The sequence below is a fragment of the Zingiber officinale genome, chromosome 1A (genome assembly GCF_018446385.1).
Source record: "Zingiber officinale cultivar Zhangliang chromosome 1A, Zo_v1.1, whole genome shotgun sequence".
NCBI lineage: Eukaryota > Viridiplantae > Streptophyta > Magnoliopsida > Zingiberales > Zingiberaceae > Zingiber > Zingiber officinale.
Window position 1 is genome coordinate 9977297 of NC_055987.1, and position 14469 is coordinate 9991765.

A 14469-nucleotide genomic window follows, 5' to 3' on the forward strand; every position below is an offset into this window, starting at 1 on the left:
AAAATTAAGTGTTTCAAAAATAATTTTTAATTTTAAAAATCTGATTTTAGTTAATAAATTCATAAAAAATAATTATTGGTAAAAAATTTCAATTTTTTTATACTAATAGTTAATACATTTGTCCAAGAAAAAAATTTCAACCAAAAACATGAATAGTAGATATACGAACTAATTAATTTTGTAAGTAATATTAAAAATTAAAATAAATTAAATCTAAAGCATGCATAAATTAACTTTAATCCTACTAAGTATGATTTAGAAATCTAATATAAATTTTTACCTACTGAATTTATTAAAAAAATTTATGGATATTATTTCTAGTTACTTTTTAATTAGATCCACTCCTAGTATAACAATTAAGTTTATTGAAATTTAAAAATTTTAAATATGCATTATTCTTTTTCAAGACTCTATTTATTCTTTTAACCTATAATTTTTCATTTGATCAAAATGTTCTAATGGCCCTGCATTAGCTCATTTTGTTTTCAAATCAATATTTTCCTTTTATCTTCTGATGTAGCTCCCCTCATATATTTATTGATTTTTTTAAAATTTAATGACATTAAAAATTGTTGAACTTATTATAAAAGTGAATGGCTTTAACATTATTTAAATATTAATTTAATTTTCAGTTGAGATGACTAATTATAAAACAAAAAAAGTTTAGGTAAATATAGACAAACTGAAAATGTATTAATTAAAAATGCAAAGGTTGATTTTGTAGTCATTAATCTTTCTAAATATCAAAAATCATTTAACATTTGACATTTTGAATAATTGTAAAATTAATGTTGAAAATGTCTCTCATTTTTAATTATTTTTTATAAACTACAATAACTTTTTTACTTTTCTTTAATATAACTTTTTATATAATATAAAACAAATTTAGATGATAATGAATGCAAATTATGCAATAAGTTCTTGCATTTATTACTGACTTTAAAAAAGATTTTTTTCTACTTTAATTAGTTTATCTCTATGTATTTTGGTTTCATTTATGATATTAGTCTTTTTATTAAATTAAACTAAGTTTTTTTACATCTAATTTTTGATTTACATGATATACAATTTTAAAAAAAAATCTGTAAAAGGGAAATAGAGTTGATATACAAAAGTGGTATTCAAATTGGTGAATAATATAACAAGTGCAGATTAATATAACAGTTACTTAATTCTTTACTGAATTTAAATTTTAAATTTATATTTGACTACTTTAACTTCAATCAATTTTTTAATGATCTATTAATTTTGCCCTATTAAAATAATCTTAAATTTAAATATTATTCCATTTGAACCAATTTGAGAAAGGAATAAACTGCACTTTAAACATGTAAATTTAATTATATTATGTTTTATATGAATATTAAATATTATTTTATTAATTGGACTTCCAAAACTTGTAGATACAATTTTGGAACCTTTCAGAAAAATGAGTGCATATGAAAACGCTTTTAAAATTCCTAATATACATCTTTTTATATTAATTTATTAAAAAGCGAATCAGTTTAATAAAATCATGTATTTTATTGCAATTTACATTTAAATATTTCCAGTGAAAAATATCTTTCTAATTTAAAATGAATATATTTTAATTTTTTACCTATGAATAACGAAACGTTGAGAAAGCAAATTTTTATCAGCATTTTTATTTAAATAAAAATTTCAAATTAATACTTATCAGAGACGATTAGATGAGGTAATAATCAAAATAGAGGGATGATGCTGAAAACAATTTGGAACTTTTTCTTTTCACCCTTTTTCACCGAACCTATCAACCAAGCGCACGTTAGATAATACAAACATCGCATCCTCCTGCGACCTTATCGTGCGCCTTCTCCCAACTCCCGCTAGCACCCCTCCATTTCCGCACACAGACATCTCCCTTCTCTCCAGGTTATTTCCTTTTTTGTCTTCTCCCTCCCTTCAAATCCATCGGATGCCCCTCCGCGCTGCTTTCGATTCGGTGCGCCTCTGATTCCCACGGGTCCATCGATCGCCGTCGGGTCTTCTCTCCATGGCCCCGCCTTCATCCTGCTCCGCCGCCGGAAATAGGAAGTCGAACTGCCGCGTCCGGAAGCGCACGGCGGCGCCTTCCCCGTCCGCGCCGAAGAAGTTTCGTTCGATGGAGGAGATAATGCGGGTAGCTTTGCCTGCCGCCCCCGTCTCCGGCGAATACTACGTGGACCTCCGCTGCCAGGAGTGCCGATCCGGTGATCGAGAGGAGGAAATACTCCTGTGCGACAACTGCGACCAGGGGTACCACCTCTATTGCCTCCGGCCGATCGTCGTTAGAGTTCCATCTGGGCCCTGGTTCTGCCCTAGCTGCGTAGGAGAAAGATCGATTAAAAGTACATCGACATAGCTATTATGGATTTGAGGATGAAAGGAATAAGGATATTGATTCACATTTTATCTGTGGATTCCAGGGTTTCCGTTGGTGCAAACAAAGATTATTGATTTCTTTAGGATTCAAATGGCCAACGACGAGAAATGTTGCCCCTCCCAAGGTGATTATCTTATTTATCAAACTGATTGTGTCATTCTCAGCGAGGATGTGTTGTTCTTAGTTTTCTTTGGCTATTTTCCCCATGTAATTATGGGAAGAATTGTACCGTAGACTTCCTTGTGCCTTTCTATATCTATCTATATTTTTATTTCCGTCGATATTTGCTCTTATTTTAATGGGGTTCCTTCCGGAGTGGCTTCTAATTTGTAGGCGCTGCAGAGAGTCCCAGAAATGATGGTTCACTAGGATAGTGTAGGGTGAATTCTGACAAATTAAACTGTCTATGAGTTGCTGTTGTCACTACGGAGGTAGAGGTGTGTTGTTGTGCTAGCATATGTAAAGGAGACAACAATGTGGTTGTTTGCTAGAAACAACATAATGTACAGATGAGTAAAGTTGTGATCGACAACTATGGTGGTTTCTATTTGTAGTGATGTGTGCAGGAAGTAGTGCTTAACGAAGAAGTTAGTAGAAAATTTACTAATAAAGAGGAATATCATACAGGTCACATTGACGAGGGGTACAACTGATTGTTATGTTTCCCTAGATTGATTAAACCGAAGGCAAATACAGAGACAATGGTCTGACTGTTCAAGTTAATGCCCATTTGTGCTAGAGACATTGATGCTGGATCTGACTATGGGTTGCTCAGGTGGAGTTTGCTTAAGTCATCTCATGATGTGATGGATGAGCTACACAGAAAGAGTAAATGTTTGCTGGTTGTGTGGAATGACTTGTGCTATGTGCTGTTTAGTAATGTATTTGAAGGCTGATGATCACTGCTACACAATTGTTGGTGGCGCTCTGTTGAATCAAGTTTGTATTCCCTGTTTCCTCCTGCAGTCGGTGGTAGTGATCTTGCAGTTGGAAGTCACTGGTAAAGCTCAATGAGCTACTTGTATTATAGTTGAGGGCGATGAGTGGTAATGACCACAACCAAGAAGACCAAATGGCTGGTTGGGGCGGTCGAGGTAGCTTGTCTGAAAGTGCAGGATTAAGAAGTGCTAGATGGGATAAAGGGTAAAATAAGTTGTAAGAGAAATGAATTTTGGAAAGAAGGAAAACTTTTTGAGGTTTCATTGCCCTATTAGAGGGGAGAGGTAACATGAAGATTCATATCCTTTGCGGAGGAGATGAAATTATAACAAAGTAAATGGTTGTGGGAAAGAGAATAGGTGATTGAAGGGAATATGAGGTCATTTAAGGCAACATGGACCAGTCAGTAGTTTGTGTATAAGTGGATAAGAGAAAAAAAGGAAAAACTATAGTTGCCTACTTACCTTAGAAATTTATAGAAAAGAAAATCACACAAAAATCCGTAGTCACCATATATGGATTGCATTGAAAAGACACCTAAGGTAAGGTTTTGTTGATACACTACAATATGATAGTTTTGCTTGCACCATATCGAGTAATTAGAGCGCAATCGTAATCTTCATAAGTCACTTTCTCTATAAACTCAAGTTCGAAATTTTGAAGAGAGAGTCCCCGCGCCATTCAATCATATTTACGAATTCTATGTCCATGCCATGTTGCTTGGTGTTATGAGTAGGAGAGGTAAATAATCAAGTGTTGTTATATCAAGGTTGTCTAATTATGGGTTGTATCAGGTATCATAAATTTTCAAATTGTTAACCTAGGAAGTCATGAATCATAAGGTTTAGATGAAAATTTTAAAATATGTTAAAAAAATAATTCTATTTTATTTAGAATAATTTTTCTATCTAAAATTTATAAAATGAAGGGATGTTTAGATGAAAGTAAATTGACGTTTTCATAAAGCTTCATATTTTCCACTAATGACAATCTGCAAATTATTATTTAATTCATTCCATTAAATAAAACAAACAATAAGGAATTTCCTCTTTAAATGTTTTGCACATAGAAAAGTCTTTATCTTTAAATAAACAATATTTATTCTTCTCCGTCATTGTTAGGTGTGGAGTCCGTGTTGACTATGGTTCATTTTGTGTCTCCAAGCGATAAGATTTTTTGTTCTATCATGATTTTGAGATTTCACTCTATTTGTCCTTTATAATCTATTATAATACTAAAAATGGAACAACTTTTAGCTCTCTGCGAAAGTCTTAGAGAGTGCTCATTCTACCATAAAGGGCAGCCCGGTGCACGAATGTGCTCGTTCTACCATATAATATAAAATTCATTATTTCTTTCTTCTTTTATAATAAATTTGGTTTAATTTCTAATATATTCGGTTTGATAGTTTTTAATCGGTTGTTTACTTTTGATTGATTTTATTTCTTATTTTTAAAAGTGTATAAAATAAGATTCATATCCAAATATCCAATCGTATTTAATCTAGCCAAATCATCATGATTCTTTTCATTTCTAGTTCATATTAGAATCATACCGTGATATGTGAATCACAACGGAAACGAATTGTAAATCATTAAATGTTCATAATTGTAGTTCTATTGTTAAATAGACTTATTAGATTTAAAGTGAATTATTGGAGTAAGTTGACTCTGATTAGTTAGGTAATTTACTGAGTTATATAATAAATTACTTGAATTAATTATGTAATTTAGTGAGATTTATACTCATATAACAAAAGTTATATGCTATTACAATTAAAAACTTGAGTCGGGTTCCAAAACCAATTCGCGATGCAAATTTTATAATTTTTTTCTTGATGCAGGAACTGATCTACCAAAAGCCAATATAACCTGAATTTTCTTGGTTCATTTCCAATTGAATTTGGTATCCAGTTGGATTAGGTTTGTTGCCACCCTAAGACTAATTCAATCACGACCATATTTAGCCACAAATTTAGGATGGCTATAGGGTGGTTATTGAAATATAGTGCTGCTGATTGTGATGACCTGCGAATTTCTGTTGGAGTAAATTACTCAGATTAATTAGGTGTTTACCGAGTTTTATACTCATATTAGGAAATCTATATAATTTATACAATTAAAAACTTGAATTGGAGATCCTAGTCTCATAAAAAGAATTTCCAATAACTGATCCACCAGGAACTGATATAAGTTGAATTTTCTTGTTGAGTTGGTTCTCATCAAAAAAGGTATTCATTGGATCAGGTTTTCTTGCCCACCTGTTGGATACACCCTACAATGACAACTAGAATTCAATGGCGAACAAATAGAATTCATGAATATAGGGTGGCCCTAGGGTGCGTGTTCAAATATAGCTCAGCTGGTTGTGATGAACAGCTGGGTGTTTAATAGCTAATAGTTTTTTATTGAATATTCTTGCTTAAGTTATATGTATGTATTCTCAGACAAACTATATTTGTTATTAAATATGCTTTTGTACTGTTTAGATTCAATCTACACCAATTGTGACATTTACAAGGAAAAATACAGATTGTTCGAGTTACTTGAGTCATATGTGTCTGTGCCATATGTTTGTTCTTTGATATGCCCACAAAGAAAATATTCATGAAACTAGAAACGGAAGGTTCCAAGGGCCTCATGATAATATATGGGAGTACATCTTAAACAATGCTTTGCCTTGAATTGCATGAGTGCAAGTGTGAAGTTGGAACTCAAAATATGAGGTATCTCCCCTTTCTTAGGCATGGGAAAGTCTCTGATGGACAAACATTGGAAATCAATGAGAAGATTCAAAATGGTCGAAAGAGAGATACAGGGCCTCCAAATATATTCCTTTTCATTTAATCATGCATATTGAAGCATTCTATGTCATGAAATCTTTCTTCATGAATATTTGAAAGTTATGAGTGTGTCATTTTTAGCAAAGAAAAAAAAGAGGAGAACTGACATGTTAGGACACTTCAATCCTTGTTAAAATCCAGTGTTAGACGACAATTTAGGTATGGAGTACTTGACTGATTTTTCTGCCATCTGATCATGGATACGATTCTATCTTTGCATTTTGAATTATTGTCCTTTTTATTACCTCTTTGGTTTTACTTTATTGCTCAGGTTCTATATAATGTATTTCATATTATGCTCAAAATTGTAATGCACTCATTATGCCTCGCCGAGTTTTCCAGCCGCAACCTAATGTATTTAGGGTCCTTTTTCTCAACTTCATGCCCTTTATGAGTTCTCAATTTATTTAACTGATAATTGTTGCAACAATTGCACATTTCGTCATCATTTTATTTGTAATTGAAGAGGATTTAGTTCCTCAAGGGTAACCTAACAACACCATGCAGCTTGGTTCATCAATGACCATCAGCGTTACTATCTGAATATTCCCAAGCAATTTGCAAACTATACTTGCTTGTTCTTTAATATACATTTTGAGTAGTATTGATCTATCTCTTGTTTTCTAAATGATGTTTTCATTGAGAAGCTTCAATCTCTATTTGTGTGGCTTATTTGTATTGTCTACTGTGATGATATTGTGAAACTGGTTTTTTGAAGATGGAAAAAAGCGCAAGAGACGTTCCATAGTTATGTACAAGAAGAGAAGACGACGATTATTACCATTTAATCCTACAGAAGATCTTGCTCTGCGACTTCAACAAATGAGTTCTCTTGCTGCTGCATTAACAGCAATGAACATGGAATTCAGTAATGAGCTGACTTATTTACCTACAATGGTCGATAGATCTTCTAACCAAGCAAATTTAGAAAAAGGTGGCATGCAGGTACGAAACTCTTTTCCTCTTAAAAAGAAAAACTCGTTTGCCCTTAGATATATTCAAGACGGTATGTATTCTTCCAAAGGTCCTTCCGAGGGAAGATAAAGAGGCATTAGAGCTTTGCAAAACAATGAATAAAAGAGGAGAATGTCCTCCTCTCTTGGTAGTTTTTGATCCAATTGAAGGGTAATTCTGTTGATCAAATACTACAACCGCAGTTTCAGTTTAATCACTGTCTGAAAGTCAGAAAATAAAATAAACAATTTTAATTAATACAGGTTTACTGTTCAGGCTGATGGTCTTATAAGGGATATGACACTTGTAGCTGAGTATACGGGCGACGTTGACTACTTGAAAAACCGGGAACACGATGACTGCGATAGCATGATGACGCTTCTTCTAGCTACTAACCCTTCTGATACTTTAGTGATCTGTCCTGATAAACGTGGAAATATTTCTCGTTTCATTAATGGTATAAACAACCATACTCGGTAAGCTCTCATCTTTCTTCCAATCCGCCACTTTTTTCTAGTGCAATGCTTATTACAACTTCTCAGATCCTAGACTTGCATCTAACACTTGATTTTCTGCAGGGATGGTCGGAAGAAACAGAACCTTAAATGTGTAAGATATAATGTAGACGGTGAGTGCAGGGTATTGCTTGTTGCTTGCCGTGATATATATCGCGGAGAACGGCTATACTATGATTACAATGGATATGAGAAAGAATACCCTACTCACAATTTTGTCTAACATCTGATTACCTCCCTAACATGACTATTCTAACCTCTTCTTGAGCTTGTGGTATGGCAGGATCAGTTTTTTGCACGCCAAATTTGTGTGTATATCACAGCTCTCCCGTTTGCAACTTCTTGATAGATAAAGTACTTTCAACAATTTGTATACATTTTTTTTAGCAATATGGACATTATAGTTCTATTTAAGAGGCAATTCAAATTCATGTTCGTATAGTTCGCTGTCATTCATGTTTACACCAGTAGCAAAGCATATCGTATCGTGATTTGGCACGCTATCAATTTGGTTTCATTGTTTCCAAATTCCATTTAGGAGGACAAACCCTAGCCAGTAAAGACAAAGTACAAACCCATTAAGCTTTCTAAGCTGGTTTAGAAAGGGACTACTGTCTATATCTATCCCCATCCCCGACCAGATCGGTCATAAGACTGGTTTCATTGGATGCTTTTAAAAAGGAACTTCTAAATTATTAGAGTAGATATTTCTTTATTTTGGGTCTGAAGATATAAAATAAATAGAAATTTGAAACATAACTAATATAATTTACTATTATATTGAGCATCTGTGAAGATATTTAGATTTTATGCAAATCTTACTACTTAAATAAAACACCTGAGGAGTTTCACCTAAACAAGGCGAATCTAACCAAAGGCTATCCTTTTACCTGTAAGACAACAATCCTAATTTATCTGAGGTGAGTTTATTCGAGGGAAAATTTATATGCAGTCTCTAATAAAAAAAATAAAATTTTGAATGCAATTTTTATTAATAAAAATTTTTATTTTTACTTCACAGTTAAATATAATGAACATTAATTTACTTAATTATCCTTGATATTTTTAGGTATAAAAAATCTAAAATAAATAATTCTTCTTAAATTCAGCATATTAAATTAGAATTTAGTATATTTTTTTATCAAATTGAGTATGACTTTTTTTCACTTCAATTGGATGGAAAATATATTAGATTTTCTTTAAATGATACTCAATTGGATGAAAAATATATTAGATTTTATTTAAATGATGTTGAATTTAGGAGGAATTATATTAAGTAGAAAAAAAGTCAATTTTGATAGAAAATATACTTGATTATAGTTTAAAGTGCTGAATTTAAGAGTAATTATACTCATTTTTAGATTTTTTTTATACCTAAAAAAATCTGAGAGGTAATTAGAAAGTCGTACTCACTTCAATAGAAAATATACTCGATTCTAATTTAAAGTACTAAATTTAATAGAAATTATATTCATTTTTAGATATTTTGTACCTAAAAAATATGAGAGACAGTTAGATAATAATATTTGAATTTAAAGTGTTGAATTTAAAAGGAATTATACTTATTTTTAAATATTTTTATATAAAAATTTTTTAAAGACAGTTAGATAATAATATTTGTATGAAGAAATTGAAGTAAATAAAATTTTACATGTAAAGAGTGGAAATAAAATTTTTGGACATAGGAATTTCTCGTAAAATTAATAATATGATTAGAGATTTTTTTCTAATTTACTGTTTATTCAATTAATTTTAAAAGTGATTGGAAAAATTTTCAGATGGATTCTGATATTTGAATCTCTGCTATCTAGGCAATCTGTCCATCACTTACCGTGTCATTGTAGTCGCAGGGCGAGGAAGCTCATTTCCAAAAACACAATGATCAATGTCGATCGAAATCTTCCACGCGCAGCGAGCATCGTCGAGAGTGAAAATTAGAATGCCGGGAGGCCGCGAACCATCTACTCCCCTCTCTCACAAATCTACAAATCGATGGCATTTAATTTTGCCGGGCGATTTGGGAATCCGAGCCACGATCCAGACCACTTCGGAGGCAGTACGGACGCGGGGGCTTTTATTACGAGGCGCATACCGACACGACCGCGTTTAATGCGATGCCGCCGCGGTGGCTCCGAGGTGGGCGCATCTCAACGACCTCATTTATTGCTGCTGCCTTACTCGCGGCTTATCGAAACGGATCGGAGACCGAGGACCCGAGCCCGACCCATTCGGCTAAAGCGGAAGCAAAAGCGAGCGTGCAAATCTGGCACTCGATCGCCGGACCATGGGCTCGGCGTTGATGGCTCGTGCTCCGCAAGACAAGCAACCGTTATCATAGCGTCGGCCTCGTCGAGTTGTTCGGCGACTCGTCTTGCTGCTCATCATTGCTCCAAACACCAGCGTGAGTTGGACTCGGAGGGAAAAATAACTTCGAATATATTTATTATTTTATTTTATTTTTATTTTTATTTTATTTTAAGAAAGAAGGAATACCCCTTCTCCCTCCCTCTCAAGTCTCACTCTCATTGCCAGCGTCGGTTTTGTTCGATAATGAGACTTTTGGTTCTTCATTAGGTAGCATATGGCCTATAGTTGGGAATCATTACACGGAATGCTAATCCTCCACCGACCACGCGGATCGACAGTAAGTTTGTTAGGTTAGATTCAGGTTTTCGGTAGGAGAAGAGCTGGAAGACTCGAGTGCTTATGCTTGGAATAATTGCCACAACAACATGTTCAATCGATCAAAAGCTCAAAGCAAAGCATAACAGAGCCCAGCAGAGCAGAGCAGAGCAGAGCAGAGCAAACAGAGCATCATTAAAGATAAAGAAGAAAGGAAAAGGAGCGAGCAAACAACCCCGCCCTCTTCTCCTCTTCCGCTCCGCTCCTCCTACTTTACCAAGGACGAGGGACACCATCAAGCATTGTGCCCCATTTCTCAACTTTCCCTTGATGCCTACTTAGTTAGCAGGCCATTCAAGGAACTGGCATTGCGCCATTGTTGTTTGTAGCGGAGGATGAGGAGTCTTCCTTACTTTCTGGGCCTGCTCCTCTTGCTCTGGCCGCCGATGGCGCAAACCGCCCCCCTGAACGACGACGTGCTCGGCTTGATCGTCTTCAAGGCCGACATTGTGGATCCCTTCTCCAAGCTCGCGTCTTGGAATGAGGACGAGGACGACCCCTGCGCCTGGACCGGCGTCAAGTGCAGTCCGCGGAGCAACCGGGTGACCGAGCTGTCTCTGCCCGGTTTCTCCCTCTCCGGAAGGATCGGGCGCGGCCTCCTTCAGCTCGCCGCCCTCCAAACCCTTGACTTCTCGCGCAACAATTTCTCCGGGAGCCTCCACCCCGGCCTCCTCCAGATCGCTTCCCTCCGGGCCTTCGACCTCAGCGACAACAACCTCTCCGGGATGATTGCGGATGAGTTCTTCGACCAATGCCGGTCGTTGAGGTCCCTCTCGCTGGCGAATAATGCCCTTTCCGGAGAGATTCCTCGGAGCATCGGCTCTTGCTCCACCTTGGCCGCATTGAATCTGTCATCGAACCGGCTCTCGGGTTCATTACCGAAGGGGCTCTGGTCCCTCTTTGCTCTTCGAACCCTAGACCTTTCCGACAATGCCCTTGTTGGAGAGATACCAAAGGGAGCCAGTCGATTGTATAACCTAAGGTCCATCAGATTGAGAGGAAACCGTCTCACCGGCCGATTGCCGGATGACCTAGGCGATTTTCCACTGCTGAGGCATCTCGATTTCAGTGCAAATTTGCTCACGGGCGACCTTCCTGAATCCATTCGGAAGCTCTCCTTGTGCCGCCATTTGAGCCTGGGCTCCAACCTCTTCGCAGGGGAAATCCCATCATGGATCGGAGCAATGAAGAACTTGGAGTTCCTCGATTTGTCTTCCAATCGATTTTCCGGCCGAATCCCCGAGTCAATCCGTGCTTGCAGAAGCTTGAAAGACTTGGATTTGAGTGGCAACTCGCTGAGCGGAAATCTACCACCATGGATTTTTGAGTTGGGGCTGCGGAGGTTTTCAGCTTCAGGAAACAGAATGAGTGGGTTCATTCCAGGAGGAGATGCCGCTGCCGGTGGCCGGACTCTGAGCTACGTGGATTTATCTGGGAATGGTTTCTCCGGCGGAGTTCCTCCCGCTCTTGGTAACCTTCCGAGCCTGAGATTCTTAAACCTTTCTAGGAACTCATTTTCAGGCTCCATACCTCCTGCTCTTCTGGGGCTGGAGACAATGGAGGTTCTCGACATTGGCATGAACAAGATCAACGGAAGCATTCCAGTCGAGATCGGGAAAGCAGTGTCCCTGAATGTGCTGAGCCTCGAGAAGAATTCTCTCGCCGGAGAAATTCCAGCACAAATAGGGAATTGCTCTTCCCTCAAATCTCTGTGAGTAGTTAATCCTTTTCGCCTTTTGTCTTATTGCTGTCTTCCTTCGCCTTTGTCTGATGATTCCTATGTTTGTTTCGTTCAGGATATTATCGCAGAATAATCTGACAGGTTCGGTACCTTGGACGATTGCCAATCTCACCGACCTTGAGATCGTTGATCTTTCGTTCAATAATCTGAGTGGCAACCTCCCAAAGCAGCTGTCGAATCTCGCTCATCTCACTTCCTTCAACATTTCCCATAATCTCTTCTCCGGCGACCTCCCCGCCGGAAACTTCTTCGACACCATCTCTCCTTCCTCCGTCTCGAACAACCCCGAGCTCTGCGGCTCAGCGGTGAATCGCTCCTGCCGCACTGTGCTCCCGAAACCGATAGTCCTCAATCCTAACTCATCCACTTCATCTCCCAACACCACGCTCTCGTCCGGCGACATTCGCCACAAGAAAATCATACTCAGCATCTCCGCTCTCATTGCCATCGGAGCTGCCACTGCGATTGCTCTCGGCGTGATCACTATCACCATCCTTAACATGCGGGTGGTGCAGGCAGCCTCCCCTGGCTCCCGTTTGGCTGCTGCCCCCGCCCTCTCCGATGGCTACTACAGTGATTCTCCTACAGGCGATGTGGCCTCTAACAAGCTCGTGATGTTCTCAGGGGGCGACACTGTTTTCACTGTCGGAGCTCATGCAGTTCTAAACAAGGACTGCGAGCTCGGCCGCGGGGGCTTTGGTACCGTCTACAAGACGAATCTCCAGGATGGGAGGCCTGTAGTGATCAAGAAGCTCACAGTTTCGAGCCTGGTGAAGTCGCAAGCAGATTTCGAAAGGGATGTTAAAAAGCTAGGAAAACTAAGACATCCTAATCTGGTGGCCATGGAAGGTTACTACTGGACTCGGTCCTTACAGCTCCTCATATATGAGTATGTCTCGGGTGGGAACCTATGCAAGCACCTCCATGAATGTTCCAACTCAAGCCCCTTCACATGGCGAGAACGCTTCCATATCATTCTTGGGATTGCAAGGAGTTTAGATTACCTGCATCGGCAGAATATTATCCACTACAACTTGAAGGCAAGCAACATCCTCGTTGATGGCTCAGGCGAGGTCAAAGTCGGAGACTATGGATTGGCCAAATTGTTACCGATGCTCGATCGGTACGTGCTTAGCAGCAAGATTCAGAGTGCTCTTGGTTATATGGCGCCGGAGTTTGCATGCCAAACAGTGAAGATAACTGAAAAATGCGATGTCTATGGATTCGGAGTGTTGGCCTTAGAGATCATCACGGGAAGGAGGCCGGTCGAGTACATGGAGGATGATGTGGTGGTGCTTAGCGATGCGGTAAGGATTGCGTTGGAAGCAGGAATAGTGGATGAACTAGTGGATGGGAGGCTTGGTGGAAAGTTTCCGATGGAGGAGGTTGTGCCGGTCGTTAAGTTGGGATTGGTCTGTACATCACAAGTACCTTCGAATCGGCCTAGCATGAGTGAAGTTGTTCATGTTTTGGAGATGATCACATGCCCGCAGGAGCATCCAGATGAAGAACTCACTTGAGCTTATAGCCCTTTTGCCTACTTCTTTACTTTTGTTTTGTTCTTGATAGTTATGATGGAGGGAGCTAGCACATCAGCAAGGGGAAATGGTTCTAAGGCGAAAAGGAATTTGGCATGCTCGTAGAAGAAAAGAAATGCCGTGTTCCTTTTCGTTAAGAGGAAAGAAAATGGGGACTCAACATTTTCGTGTTCATTAGCTCTCTTGTAGCTTGCGCTATTGAAGAACAAAAGGGAGGGAAGCATTTCAGAGTGAAGCTGTTTTGCTAGCTAGCTTTTTTTATTTTGATATATCTGTTTATGTTGCTTTCTTATGCATCTTCTTGATTTCATTCTGTTTTGTGATTTCTATTCCATGTCTTCTTTTATTGCTATTCTGATGTAGCAATGCAAAAGGATTCAAAATTCCTTCCCTCTCTATGTACATTGAAAATTTTGAATGCTTGGTTGACTATGGAGAAAATGTGTCATTCAGGCGGGCAGAAGGTTTTAGTTTTCTTTATCCACTTTTGGCGATTTGATTTACGAAAAATTGTGGCAAAAGGAGAGGATGATTTCTGTTTCTTCTTAACTAGATAGCATTGCTTGGCAATTCTCTTGCTCTAATGCCACTTCATTACGTTTTTGTATAGATGTACTGCAAGTTCCATAATATATATCATTATTTACTTACGCAGGCAATGTTAGAAATGGAGTAGATACCGTTCTTTTGCTAAAATCTTAAAATAGTAGCAGTAGTTAGAGAATAGAATTATAACTTTCAAAATAATGATGAGGAAAGAAATTATTAATATAATTAGTATATATATTTCTCAAGTAAAATTAGATGAACATATCAAATTTAGATTTTAGAGTGATTTAGATGAGATATTATAAAATATTCAGTCAATTGAAATA

The 14469-nt window shown here is 37.6% G+C and overlaps 2 protein-coding genes across 3 annotated transcripts; both read left to right on the top strand.

The window, feature by feature from the left end:
* Positions 1-1823: 1823 nt before the first annotated feature.
* LOC122017884 (probable Histone-lysine N-methyltransferase ATXR5) lies at positions 1824-8074 on the top strand. Of its 2 annotated transcripts, XM_042575599.1 has the most exons (6): positions 1824-2348; positions 2427-2507; positions 6883-7109; positions 7189-7289; positions 7382-7594; positions 7697-8074. In XM_042575599.1, exons 1-6 carry the CDS (start codon positions 2015-2017, stop codon positions 7854-7856), a joined length of 1116 nt encoding a protein of 371 aa, XP_042431533.1. In that variant the 5' UTR covers positions 1824-2014; the 3' UTR covers positions 7857-8074. The 2 variants fall into 2 exon arrangements, with proteins under 2 accessions (XP_042431533.1, XP_042431540.1); XM_042575606.1 differs by lacking the exon at positions 7189-7289 and having other exon boundaries at positions 7395-7594.
* A 1739-nt stretch (positions 8075-9813) lies between these two features.
* On the top strand, positions 9814-14030 carry LOC122017899 (probable LRR receptor-like serine/threonine-protein kinase IRK). The gene is made up of 3 exons (XM_042575618.1): positions 9814-10034; positions 10208-12026; positions 12112-14030. Exons 2-3 carry the CDS (start codon positions 10651-10653, stop codon positions 13574-13576), a joined length of 2841 nt encoding a protein of 946 aa, XP_042431552.1. The 5' UTR covers positions 9814-10034; positions 10208-10650; the 3' UTR covers positions 13577-14030.
* The last annotated feature ends 439 nt before the right edge of the window (positions 14031-14469 follow it).

Coding starts and splice junctions, on each gene's coding strand:
- LOC122017884 (XM_042575599.1), top strand. CDS start 2,015: ATGGCCCCGCCTTCATCCTGCTCCGCCGCCGGAAATAGGAAGTCGAAC. Junction 7,110..7,188: donor TAGAAAAAGGTGGCATGCAG/GTACGAAACTCT, acceptor ATTCTTCCAAAG/GTCCTTCCGAGGGAAGATAA. Junction 7,595..7,696: donor GGTATAAACAACCATACTCG/GTAAGCTCTCAT, acceptor GATTTTCTGCAG/GGATGGTCGGAAGAAACAGA.
- LOC122017899 (XM_042575618.1), top strand. CDS start 10,651: ATGAGGAGTCTTCCTTACTTTCTGGGCCTGCTCCTCTTGCTCTGGCCG. Junction 12,027..12,111: donor TGCTCTTCCCTCAAATCTCT/GTGAGTAGTTAA, acceptor TGTTTCGTTCAG/GATATTATCGCAGAATAATC.